Source organism: Podarcis liolepis (genome assembly GCF_965112155.1).
Source record: "Podarcis liolepis genome assembly, chromosome: 1".
NCBI classification, from domain to species: Eukaryota; Metazoa; Chordata; class Lepidosauria; order Squamata; family Lacertidae; genus Podarcis; species Podarcis liolepis.
The window spans coordinates 78,569,224-78,581,876 of NC_139554.1; the positions used below are offsets into that span (position 1 = coordinate 78,569,224).

At 39.6% G+C, this 12,653-nt stretch overlaps 1 protein-coding gene across 2 annotated transcripts; it reads left to right on the top strand.

The window, feature by feature from the left end:
- The first annotated feature begins 6,438 nt into the window (after positions 1-6,438).
- On the top strand, positions 6,439-11,939 carry LOC310703595 (spexin prohormone 2-like). 2 transcript variants are annotated; one of them, XM_083495983.1, is made up of 5 exons: positions 6,439-6,631; positions 6,731-6,808; positions 6,895-6,952; positions 9,616-9,706; positions 11,173-11,939. In XM_083495983.1, exons 1-5 carry the CDS (start codon positions 6,566-6,568, stop codon positions 11,243-11,245), a joined length of 366 nt encoding a protein of 121 aa, XP_083352109.1. In that variant the 5' UTR covers positions 6,439-6,565; the 3' UTR covers positions 11,246-11,939. The 2 variants fall into 2 exon arrangements, with proteins under 2 accessions (XP_083352109.1, XP_083352110.1); XM_083495984.1 differs by having other exon boundaries at positions 6,447-6,631; positions 9,616-9,696.
- The last annotated feature ends 714 nt before the right edge of the window (positions 11,940-12,653 follow it).

Here is a 12,653-nt window from a genome sequence, read left to right on the forward strand (position 1 = left end):
TTCAGATGTAAATACAAAGGGCATATTTTAGATGTTGTAGTTTATAAAGTACTTTACAAATGGGTATACAAGGGGAAATGGCAATATATATTTTCATCTTAAAAGAGTCACAAAGGTGCAATGTCATATTTGGTGCTCCATTGTGGCTTGGTTGCTCCCACTTTGGTCCTTTAAATTATTACTGGGAGTTGGAGACTCCCTTAAATAGTGTTCAATGCAACAAGGGGCTGTATCTGGGCAGGGGGCGGGAGACAACCATGGGTGCTTCCAGACCCTGATTTGCTTGTGGGGAGATCCAGCAACATTGGCTATTAAATAAGCACTCGTTCTGATTTGTTTGTAGGGAAGTTAAATGATGCCTCAAGCAAGGGTTTTTCCACACTTTCCAGTGCATTTGCCTTGCTGAAGCTTCCTTGTTGAAATGAGCAGGGCCAAAGCTTGCACAACAAACCGCCTTATCTTCTTCTTGTATACAGTCTTGGAAGTCGAACAGAATCCATTCCAGAAGTCCGTTCGACTTCCAAAACATTTGAAAACCAAAGTGCGGATTCTGACTAGCTGCAGGAAGCTTCTCAAAACTGTTTGAAAACCGGAACACTCACTTTCGGGTTTCGATTGTTTGGGAGCCAATTTGTTTGGGAGCCATGGCGCCTGAGATCCAAGGTACAACTGTACTTGCAAACGAAGCAAACAATAGAAAGGTGGCTTTATAAAGGGATTGGGTAAATTCACAGTGGATAAGGGTACCCAGGGCTACCTCCACTGCAGAGACAGAGCACCAATGGCTAGGGAACAGGAGGAATGGAGCAGAGGGCTGTTGCCACCATGTTGTCGCTTGCGAGCTTCCCATAGACATCTGATTGGCCACTGTAGAAACAGAATGCAGGCCTGGATGGGCCTTTGGTCTGATGCAGCAAGGCTCCTCTCACATTCTTAAAGACATTGTAAGGCTATGCACACATAACTGCCTTAAAATAGAGGAAGGCATACCCTCCGGTCACACCCTGTATGTTGGAAGGTCTTCAAAGGTCATTGACTAACTGAATGGCCAGGGGTTCACTGTTCAAATCCCATTCTAATCATTGAAAACTATGCAATCCCAAAGGGTGGAATGTTTCATTGAAACAGCAACAAATTTCCCCAAAAGATTAATATTTGAAAATGAGCCTTGACAATTTGTTTCATCTTCTTACAGCAGTGACAGCACAATCTCTCAATAAAATTCTGGTCTCCCCACAAACAGTTGAGTGTGAAAAGGAGCTGAAAATGAAATGACTACAATCTAAGTGCAATAAATGTACAGTTTTTGAAGCTAAATTGGAGCCGTCTTCTGTGATCAGAAACAGAATTACTAACTTCTGAGTGTTTGGGGGAAGAAGGAATTCATCACTTTAACCCAAGAGAAAGTGATAAGTTGGTGAGTGTGCTGTACAGTCCCTGGAGAAGATATATTTGAGAAGAACACATGAACACAGGCTACTGGTTTTACCTCCTATGTGAGTTGGGGGTATTATTTTTCTGCAGACGAGAAGGTAAATATGAAATGAACAAACATGGATTGTTTTTATATTTTGCTGCAAGCCGCCCAGTGTGGTTGGGGAAAACCCAGCCAGATGGGCAGGGTATAAATAACAAATTTATTATTATTATTATTATTATTATTATTATTATTATTTATTATTATTAACAAAGAATGCCTTCTTATCAACTGATCAGCAGTGGTGTAGCAGAGAAGGGACTTCACAACAGGATTGATATCATCTTCCATATCATCTGTCCATTAGGCTAGCCCAGGAATTCCTCTGCAGTTTGTATTTCTTCCTTCACACCCCAAATCATCAAAATCCTATCATTTATTAATTTATAGGGTTTGGGGGGGTCCTTCCCAAATCTATAACAATATAGATGGATATACATACAACAACAACAACAATGGATTGGAATCTACCTCATTAGTCTGCTTATTCATTAATTCACATTGTCTCCACTTTTCCAATAAACTCAGCAGAGCTCCCCTCCCAGCCTTGTCCATTAAGCTCAGTATGTAGGTGAAAATTGTAAGCAAGAAAGAGTTAAAGCGCCTTGCTGGATGAGAGAGGTTTTATCCAGCTAATTCACACTCAATTTATGCAAGTCATCTCACAGCTGTTTCTGTCTTGGCGTAATGGATATACCAGTTTACAACACAGAGACATCTGCTTCCCAACGCACTTGCATCATTTCCCCTCTTTTAATTTAATAGCTGAACATTTAAAAAGCCATTCGAAAATCTTCTTTTTTATTACCAGTAGTACTAGAGAGAGAGATCTGTTAAATGGTAACCAAGGGCAAGGTGCTGAAATATCCTGTTGGTTTCTAATGGGTTTATGCACTGATGAATTAATCAATGATTAATTTTACATGTTACCAAATCTCATATAGATTATTGTTGTTGTTATATTTATTAGTCGCTTTTTTGCCACAGGCAGTTCACAGTTACTTACCAGAAAATAGGAAACACACACATATATATTCAAACCAGGAAATACAGATACCTATTTAAGATACAGTGGTACCTCTGGTTACATACTTAATTTGTTCTGGAAGTCTGTCCTTAACCTGAAACTGTTTTTAACCTGAGGCACCACTTTAGCTAATGGGGCCTTCCGCTGCCGCTGTGCCACTGGCTCGCAATTTCTGTTCTTATCCTGAGGGAAAGTTCTTAACCCAAGGTACTACTTCCGGGTTAGCAGAGTCTGTAACCTGAAGTGTTTGTAACCTGAAGCATTTGTAACCCGAGGTACCACTGCATAGAAGTGTAAAATAACTTACAACTAAACAAAGCTATAGATAGAAAAACCACCATCATTTCACAAGCCAGTGCTATTTTTCTCGATAAAGAGGTGCCAGAACTCGCCATGCACATCTTGCTTGTTCTCTTATAATGGCAATGGCTCCCACCTGAACTGAGTTCTAGTGAGTCCTGGCTGGAAAAAAAGCCCTGATTACAACTAAAATAACTTCAAAGAATAAATAGGCATGCTAAGTCTTAACTCGCAGTCCCACTGATCACGATTTGCTCTCACAAAATTGATTCATTGATTGATCAACCAACTAAGGGTAAGATCCTAACTCCCCCTGATGTTGATAGTGGTGTGGTCTTAGATAAGTGGTCTGCGTTTCACAAGCATACAGTAAGGTTGGTAGTGAAGAATGTCTTAGATGACATGGAGTCATACAGAAGAGTTCCCTACTAGCCTTTGCCACAATGGAAGTCCTGAGCTTCGCCCTGGAGGGTAGGAAGTTACCACTGGGAGCTCTCCCGCTGGCACTAGCGCTAGCTAGCAGAAAGTCGCCAAATGGGGTGCTTGGGGTATCAGGGGCTTTGTATCCACTGGAGCTAGAGCCCTGCAGCATCTTCCAGGGACCCAATTCTTGGACCCCTCAGCTGTGCAACAACAACAAACTACAACAAAACTGACCGTTTTCTGCCCTAGTCACTCTGTGCTGCCTAGCTCCTCAATAGAATTGCTCTGCCCAGATTTAAATCTTGCTTCCTAAATAAAAAGTAGACTCAAACAGAAAAGTTTTAGGTGAACAAATCTTAAGTCAAATATTCTAAGTTGGAATACACGTCAACTGTCCAATGCCTAAAAGGTAAGGTGACAACCTGTTGAACAGACATCTCTTTATAAGCGTACATGAGGGATGACTAGTTGTAAAATTCTGCCCATTTTTCACTCAATGATTTAATGCATTATTACTGATTTGTGCAGTGATTAGCATCTTAATTACTGAGCTCTGGATAATAACTCTCTCAAAATGAAATTGAACATGCAGAATAAAACAAGCCATTTGGTTAAGAACAAAGCCAACAAGCTAGGACTACAATTTACGTAATTATTGGAAGAAACAAAAAAGACAAACAGCATCAACACCAAGATGTCACCATAACATCAGCATTATTTCAATGGAACAGATGGACTTAGACTCACAAATTAATGCCTTGAACAGTGGTTGTTTTGATATGAGCTTATTAGGCAACAACAAATAACACTGACAGATTTTTAAAAGTAGGAAAAGAATGCAGAGGAAACCAATTTTGAATGTATTCATCATATGTATTCTTCCACCTCAGGGAAGTATGGGCAACATTGGCTTATGCCAACTCCCATTCTGTAATGTTATTATATAATGTATTTAAAAAAAATTTTAAAATGGGACACATTGGGACGCGGGTGGCGCTGTGGGTTAAACCACAGAGCCTAGGACCTGCCGATCAGAAGGTTGGCGGTTCGAATCCCTGCAATGGGGTGAGCTCCCGTTGCTTGGTCCCTGCTCCTGCCAACCTAGCAGTTCAAAAGCACATCAAAGTGCAAGTAGATAAATAGGTACTGCTCTGGCGGGAAGGTAAATGGCGTTTCCATGCGCTGCCCTGGTTTGCTGGAAGCAGCTTAGTCATGCTGGCCACATGACCCAGAAGCCGTCTGCGGTCAAACGCCGGCTCCCTCGGCCAATAAAGCGAGATGAGCGCCACAACCCCAGAGTCGGCCATGACTGGATCTAATGGTCAGGGGTCCCTTTACCTTTATGGGCAACATTGATAAAGTACGCTTTATTGATACAGCGCAATGACAACAATGTAATAACAAAAGTCCTAAACGCTGCAACCTTTATTTCTTAGGAAGAGTCACTCCACCTCCTTGATCATTTTGGTTGTCCTTTTCTGAACCTTTTCCAAGTCTACAATATCCTTTTTGAGATGAGGCAACCAGAACTGTACACAGTACTCCAAATGTGGCCACACTATAGATTTGTATAATACCATTATGATATTGGCAGGTTTATTTTCAATTCAAGAAGAACCCTAAACAAATAACCAATACAATTGGAAAGGTAGACAGAACAAGGTTTTACAATCACAGCATAGGAGATCCTTATCAGAATGTGCGTTGGCTTTAGCTGTGTGTGTCTGCATTTTTCATGATCCTGATGACAAGGGGGATATTTGATAAAATAAAACTGAACTAGAAGTGGAGGAAAGGCATTATAATAAGACAGTAACTGACTATTTAAATCTAGGCACATATGTGAGAAACCGTGTACAGCAACTGCACAGATTGCATTACAAGATTTGCAACATCAAAGATTTGCAACTGCACAGATTGCATTACAAGATTTGTGGTGCATGGTGAGCATTTTTACAAAGTAAGGCTACTGAGTAATTCAGTCATCCATGGTTATCTGTAATACCGTAACTCAGACAATGCTCTAATAACGGGTGACCTCAAGGGGTTTCTTTGTGAATGCGATGTATTTTATTTTTCACTGCTGCTTCAGAATTGCCCCTCCTCCTACACACCTGAATGTGGACTCTCATAGACGTCCTCTCCCAAGGAGGGCTTAGACTTTCCAAGCTTACTTTCCAAGTAAGTGTTCACAGTGTTCACAGTGCTGGACCACTCAGAGGACCTCTCTGCATGTTCAGACTGGTACCAAGGCTCTGAACAGGCAGAGTGGTTCTGCACAAAGGAAACAAGGTGTTGCCATCACTGCACAGAAGGGGCAATGCAGCTGAGAAGGCTCTCTTGCCTGTCATCATCCACCTAACTTCTGCAGATGGAGATAGCTGGAGAAGGGCTTCCATTGACAAAGGAAGTACACAGCAAGAAGCTAGTCCTTCAGCTACCTCAGTCCAAAAGCATGTAGGGTTTCAAGGGCAAACAACTTGAATTGTGCTTGGAAACAGGCCAGCCGCCAGTAAATTGCCCCGCCTCAAGGTCTGGTTGTGAGCCACCATAGCAATAACTCTCTCAGTTACTGCATTAGGGAGATACGCTGATATTTAAGTCGTGGAGGCACCAAGGCATTGTGAAATCTGGAGTTTCAACCAAGGAAGGCTTAGACTACCAATAGAATATAAACAATAACATTCCACTACCAAACAATATTTATATGCATGCCAGTGTTAGTTTAATCATATTGATGAACGTATTTAGATTATGTTTCAGCAGCTTTTCAGTGCCATGGATCATCCTGGGCTCCTAAGAGCTGAGGGCCTCAGGATAGCTCTTATTTATAAGAGAAACATATAATACAGCAAAATGTTCCTAAACTGATGATTTAAGGATAATCTTCAACTGCTGAATAGAGAGCCTAAGAAGAGTTCACTAAGAAGCCCATTAACAAAAAAAAGTGGCTTTCCTCCGACCATATGTTAATTATTGCAGAAAAATGAATGAAGGCCTGAGAAAATGTGTGAAGTACCAGGTAGAAATGCTTGACATTTAGTCACCTTTTGTCTTGCATTTTGTTCCCTGTGTGTACAGATTGTTTCTGGATCTCACGGGAACAACTATCATTAGCTACCCTTTTGTCAAGAAGTCTCTGACACTAATTTGCTGCTTTGCTTCTGGGGGAAGGTAAATTACTATATATCTAATTTCCACATATCAAACTTGACGTAAACCCTTCCCTGGAAAACAAAGGCTTTTTTTTAGGGGCGGGAGAAAAACAACCCCAAGCAAAACATCTATGATCAGCTGAACTTGCGTATTTTATCATCATCAGCTATTTAAAAGTAAGAATGCCAAACCAAACCTTTGATCACATTTCGGTGATAGAAGCGAGTGACAAAACACCTGCCAGCATGGTAAGCAACTTACTATGTCTCTTTTATGCGTTTAAATATTTGTTACAGTGGGTTTTATTCTGAATAATCAAAGAAAAATATATACTGTTTTTCTTGCAGAAAGTTAAAACAGCATTAGTTTGTGCTTTTGTCATCATGATGGTCTTTTTCGTAGTTGAATCATCCCACACCCCAAAGGTAAAGGTTTTAGCTAAAATATCCTCCAAACTCTGCAGCAGTACATGGCAAGTTTCCAGTGAATTGTGGCTACTTTCTCTTTTCAGGGTTATCCAATAGCAAGAAACTGGGGTCCACAATCAATGCTGTATCTCAAGGGAAGATGTAAGTTTGGTGTCTCATTTTCAAAAAAATGAAAATAAAAATGCTTGGTTCAGTTAAAAAACCATGTAATGGCTGTTTTTAATACTACATTGAATTTCAAAATGTTTGTTACAGGGTGAATTCTCAAATAAAAAAAAGTTTAGTTGGGCATTAGTTTGAAATACTTAGGAGGAAAATTGCCTACCACAACCACCACAAAATTAATGATTTATTCCAGTTAAAAGGCTCTAAGTAGCTTCCTGATTGTTTTTTTTTTTAAAGCAACAATAACCTGGTTCCCAGTGGGGCTATGTAAAATTAGCACCTGCTTAAATGTAATGAATTAATATGGAGACATACAAGCAACCTGAAAACTAATTTTGTAAAATTGTTTAACTATAGTTATGTAACAAGGACGTTGCAAACAATCTGAAAACTAAACTTGCTAATAGAAGGATGTCATAGAGGAGGTATGAGCTTTTCGAGATGAAGATGTTACACTGAAGTAGGAACTACATTTCCACAATCTCCTTAATATGTATTTGCAGGATCTGTGCATAACATGATACTTTATACTTTGAGGACTTTCTGTGGAGTACTGTGGAAGCAATGTGGCTCAGAGAGAAAGATGTGGCTAAATGTAATTTGATTATTTTACTCCGGCCATTTTTCTCAGAGCTATCCTTTCTTAAGAATTCTCTGAGTAGCATGATTTGCTTGTGTGTTGTTTTTCTTCAGCTGTTTCACAGAGGCATTCCACTATTTATTGCCCGTAGTAAAACTAATCAAAACTTAAAATGGGTCTTCACCTTCCCCCATTTTTGAGGGTCCAGTGTATTCCATCTCCTTCTTCCTTTAACCTGCATGGGAAGGGGAAGAAAGTAATGGTGCCCCACCAAAAGATTAATGTGGAGAATCTCTCCCCCCTCCCACCCACAGCAATACCCCAAATGTCCTTCCCATCAGCTGTTTTTGCCTTTTTGCTTAGTGAGGACCTGATTTGGGTTTGGTTAAAGGGCTTTCAAATTGAGGACAAATGTGGAGGTTAAAAATAAATATGCAGAATCAAAGTAACGACCACTGGAAAAAGTAATAATAGCAGGCGCTGGTTCACTTCGATATCCACAGGGGAAGAACACAATAAGGAAGAATATTTGGCAGGTAACTTGTGGGTCCGGGGCGTGGCCCCAACACCACCCACCAATGCGTGTGAGCGGGCTTGTAAAAATAATCTGAGAAATCTCAGAATAAAGGGGGGGGGGGAGAGGCAGTATTAGAACAGGCTGTGGCATGAGAAGACATCTGAAGGCAGCCCTGTATGTATCGGGAAGTTTTTTATGCTGACATTTTACTGTTTTTATATGTGCTGTAAGCTGCCTAGAGTGGCTGGGGAAACCTTGCCAGATCGGCGGGGTATAAATAATAATAATAATAATAATAATAATAATAATAATAATAATAATGTGCCATGTCAATCACAAGTTAGCAAAGAGGATCAATACCAGGAAAATTAAACAGGAGAAGGCTGTTACCTTCTCTGTCCTGCTTGCAAGTGACCAGAGGCATCAAGTTTCACTGCAGGTAGGAAAATAATGGTCAGCAGCATAGACCTTGATTGGATCCAGCTCAGCATCAAGTATCTACTATAATGATACAGAGCAGAACCTCTTTGGCTGAAGTGGAAGAGAGAAACTCAGCACAAACTGGTCCAGGATCATGGGAATAGCCAGAGGGTTGCAGGGGGGCACTGCCCCCCATAAAGTAAATAAATAAAAATACTTACTGATTACATCACAGATAACTCAGTTCTGTTCTGCCCCCCTAACATAAAGGCCCCCCCATTTAAATCCTGGCTATGCCCATGTCCAGGATCAAGGAAACCTGGAGCTGTCTGAAATCCTATGGCTTTCTTTTGCCCCATTTTATTTTGTTCAGAGCGGCTGGATGATCACCATAAAAACTAAGCAAAAAAAACTAGAGTCAGAATTGTGTGTGTACCTGAAGCCTTCAAAATTAGTTCAATGTTTAATGAATTCTGTACAAAAGTTATTGAGGAAATCTCCAGTGAATATACTAATATTGCAGACTGTTGTAAACTCTTCAGATCCCCACAAGAAATGCAGGCTGAGCAGTTATATAGATCAATGCTTGTATGGATTTCTGAGACTCCTTAAGTCTTTTATGGTGAATTAATTGGCAAAAATTCCAGCTGTTTTCATCTCACTTTCCCTCATTCAACTTTAATTGCTCCGTTTGTATTTGTAGAAGGGCTTTTACATTCAAGGTTATTAAAACATTTGAGCAGGCTGGAAAATACCGTCTTTTTTGCACCATAACACTCACTTTTTTCCTCCTAAAAAGTAAGGGGAAATGTCTGCGCGTGTTATGGAGGGAATGCCTACGGGTGGCATGCCTACGGATTTTCCTCCTCTAAAAACTACGTGCGTGTTATGGTCAGGTGCGTGTTATAGAGCGAAAAATACGGGACTTTCCAATTCATCTCTTTTTGGTCATTTCCATCATCCACTCAAGCCCAAGTATTGAGATTTGTAAGCTATATTATCTGTGTGAAAACCTATTTATCAGATGGCTGGTCAGATGTGAACATGTGCATTCAACCTCAAAGATCATAAGCAGCCATATATAGAACTCAAGGTAATTTGGCTTGCTTTTTTCTTTTACAGATGGTAGAAGATATGCTTCGTCTGATAGTGAAGAACAGTATTACAAGCTTGACTTGGATGATTTGAATGCAGTCATGAAAAGTATTTATTTGTAATTACATTCATCCTTTGTGCATCTTTTTATGAATCCTCTTTGCAAACCCAAACTTTTTGTTGTTCGTTTTTTAAAGAAATGGTACATAATTTATGTAGGAGGTAGAACGGTTCAGCTACTTCAGTATAAACTAGAGAACTCTGAATCTGGAGTTAACTTTAGGAACATGAGGAGCAGAGGAAGCTGTGTTAGACTGAGTTGGTCTGTGGCGTGCAGCTCAGTACTGTCTATACTGAGTGGCTGTGCCTCTCCAGGGTTTCAGAAAAGGCTCCAGACATACCTGGATATGCCAGGGATTTAAACTGGTACCTTCTGCATGTGCTCCATCTTCTCAGCTTTATATTATATAGAGAGGCAAGAACTCAATTCCAAGCCCTTTCGCATGAAATGAATGGGTAACATGTTTCAGAGCACAGTATCTATATAGCCTGTTACTGACCTTCATAGTAAACTGCATGCTTGCATGTTAAAGCTGTCATGTGAAATGTACACCCATACTTCTAAGTTCAACAACCTGCTAAGCATTTCTTACGCAGATTGAATCATTTTAGTACATGAAAGCACTTTTTCTTTGAAGTCAGCTGCACTACTCACATGCATTGGATTAAGGCTATTTTAGAAATGGTGTCCTTAAAGGAAAAAGGTGCTCAGTACTTTGCAAAATCAAAACCATGAGTCATTTTCACTTGCTGTGAATTTTGAATGAAGTCTGCCTGTAAGAATTATATGATTATAGATTTGGAAAGGATCTCATGGGTCATCAAGTCTGGCACTCAGGCAGTTGTAGGGATTTGGCTACTTTTGTTCAAAGGTACCCTCTCTACTGATAAGCAGACCAGGAGAACAGCTGTCTGCAAAGGCATTTGTCCCTTCTTTCTGTCTCAAGGACTGAGTCATCCTGAGTCAGGCCTTTCAGTGTTCTGGGGAAATAAATGAAGAGGGCAGACTTGCTTCTCTAGCATGCAGTCTCTGTAAAGACCTTTGTAAGGAGGTTGGGAGAGTGAATCAGGAGGAGCATGGGTTAATCTAAACGGAAAACCAATCTAAAGAAGAGGGACTTTACCAAACTATGAAAGGCTGTGAGGGTTGGACGTTTCAAGCTCTGGATGCCAAATCGAGACTGTCACATTTATAAAAATTTACCCCTCTTCCCATTCTCTTTCTCTCCGTCTTTTCCCATTTTACCCCATGGAGGCTGGCATTTGAATTTCAATTTGCAAAGGTAGTCTTTATGTAAAATAAATGAATGAAAGTAGCTTGTATCAATGAACTCTTAACTTCACAAGAGCAGTCCCCTCTCCTGCCCCAGTATATAGGAAAAGTAGGGACATGTGAATGTTCAGATTGGGATTTTGAGGCATATGCAGGGAAATGCCAGGGAGCCAGTACAATTTTGAAGTGAGAATGGTGCAAATTCACAGTGAGAAATGTAACGTTTTGAATATGTCTCCCTTTTTTTATAGGTTACAAACATTCAGCACCACAGAAATTCCTGAACATCAGAAGAAAATGAACATCTCAAAATATGGACATTGACCACTTACTTGCCCTTTGAATTCGAAACACTGTAAACAATTCTTAAAGTGTTCCATTAATATATTTATGAATAATCTTTACACTGTGTGAAAAACTCTATTAGATGTGATTATTTTGCCATTCTTTTAATGAGCATTGTTTCAACCTATTCAGCTTACATTTGAAACTTTTGCATGTAATAAGAATTCCTGGTAGTAACATATCACACAAAAGCAATACAAAAGAAAAAGTTGCCACAAGTGTTTGTTGCCAGTTGCCTTATTTCTTCTCTTTACAGCCTACAGCCCAGCATCCCAAGGCCCACAAAATGTGCAGTGTAGAAGAAGTGGGTACATATAACACTACAACCCAGTCTTCCAATGATGCTGAAAACGGAAGGTTCAGGACCTATAAATGGAACCATTTATTTGTACAGCACATAGTTAACTATGGAATTTGCCACCAAAAGATGTAGTGATTAAGGATGGGGGGGGGATTCAATTCAGTTTGCATTTGAAGGCCAACATACCTACTGCTCTGCGGAAAAGATACATGTCACTTTGACCGTGGGACACCTTCCTCCAAATGTTAATGGGTGTCTCCTACTTACCCCTTTCAGTAAGTTAAACTCCCAGTGCATCCTTTAGTCAGAACTTAAATGTATACAGGTTTGCAATTTAGAGGTTTAATTGATCACGTTCCATTTCCCCTTATTTTTATGAACTTATTATTTTCATTTTCCTCACAAGCACTTCTTAAACTTTATCCAGAAATCTGAAAAGAATGTCATATTTTTAGCTCACAGAGGCTATTTTATATTCCTTGCAATCTTTTTTTTAAAAGACCATGATTTTAAACTACTCATATAACAATTATTTCTGAAAGATCATTGAAAGCTTTCAAATTACTTGAAACTCACACCCCATCTTCATTTTCTCCCTTCCTATTCAGAGAATTTGCATTCTTGAATGACAACCACTTGCTACTGCTTTTATTTTCACACTTCTAATATACTTCCACATAAACTGTAAAGGGAAATGAATGTGTAATTAAGAGCTCATTGATGTGGATGAGACTGAAATCCTAATGTTGTAAAATATGCTTTGGCTAAAGTAGCCTACGCATTTTGCCAGGTCTCTAGATTTTTACATAAAAATGGGGATACCTTTCTCCTATAAATGATAGTGTGATCTTCTAATCACTATAATGCCATTCCTTAGCAAAGGTGTTTAATCCAACATTACTATTATCAGCATTTTTATAAAGCTGCCTTTATAAATAATAATAATACAAATAATCCAAAGTACATCTATTTGGGTTGTTTTGACTTCGTCAGGAGTGAGCTGAGCATTTGTTTATTATGGAGGACTAGGTGCTATTAATTTTCATTATGAAAATAATGATACATTATGATAATAATGATACATTG

Excerpts from the sequence above, each read along its gene's own strand:
- LOC310703595 (XM_083495983.1), top strand. The coding sequence starts at position 6,566 with ATGCCAAACCAAACCTTTGATCACATTTCGGTGATAGAAGCGAGTGAC. Across the intron at positions 6,632-6,730 it reads ACAAAACACCTGCCAGCATG|AAAGTTAAAACAGCATTAGT; the intron begins GTAAGCAACTTA and ends TTTTTCTTGCAG. Across the intron at positions 6,953-9,615 it reads GCTGTATCTCAAGGGAAGAT|ATGGTAGAAGATATGCTTCG; the intron begins GTAAGTTTGGTG and ends TTTCTTTTACAG.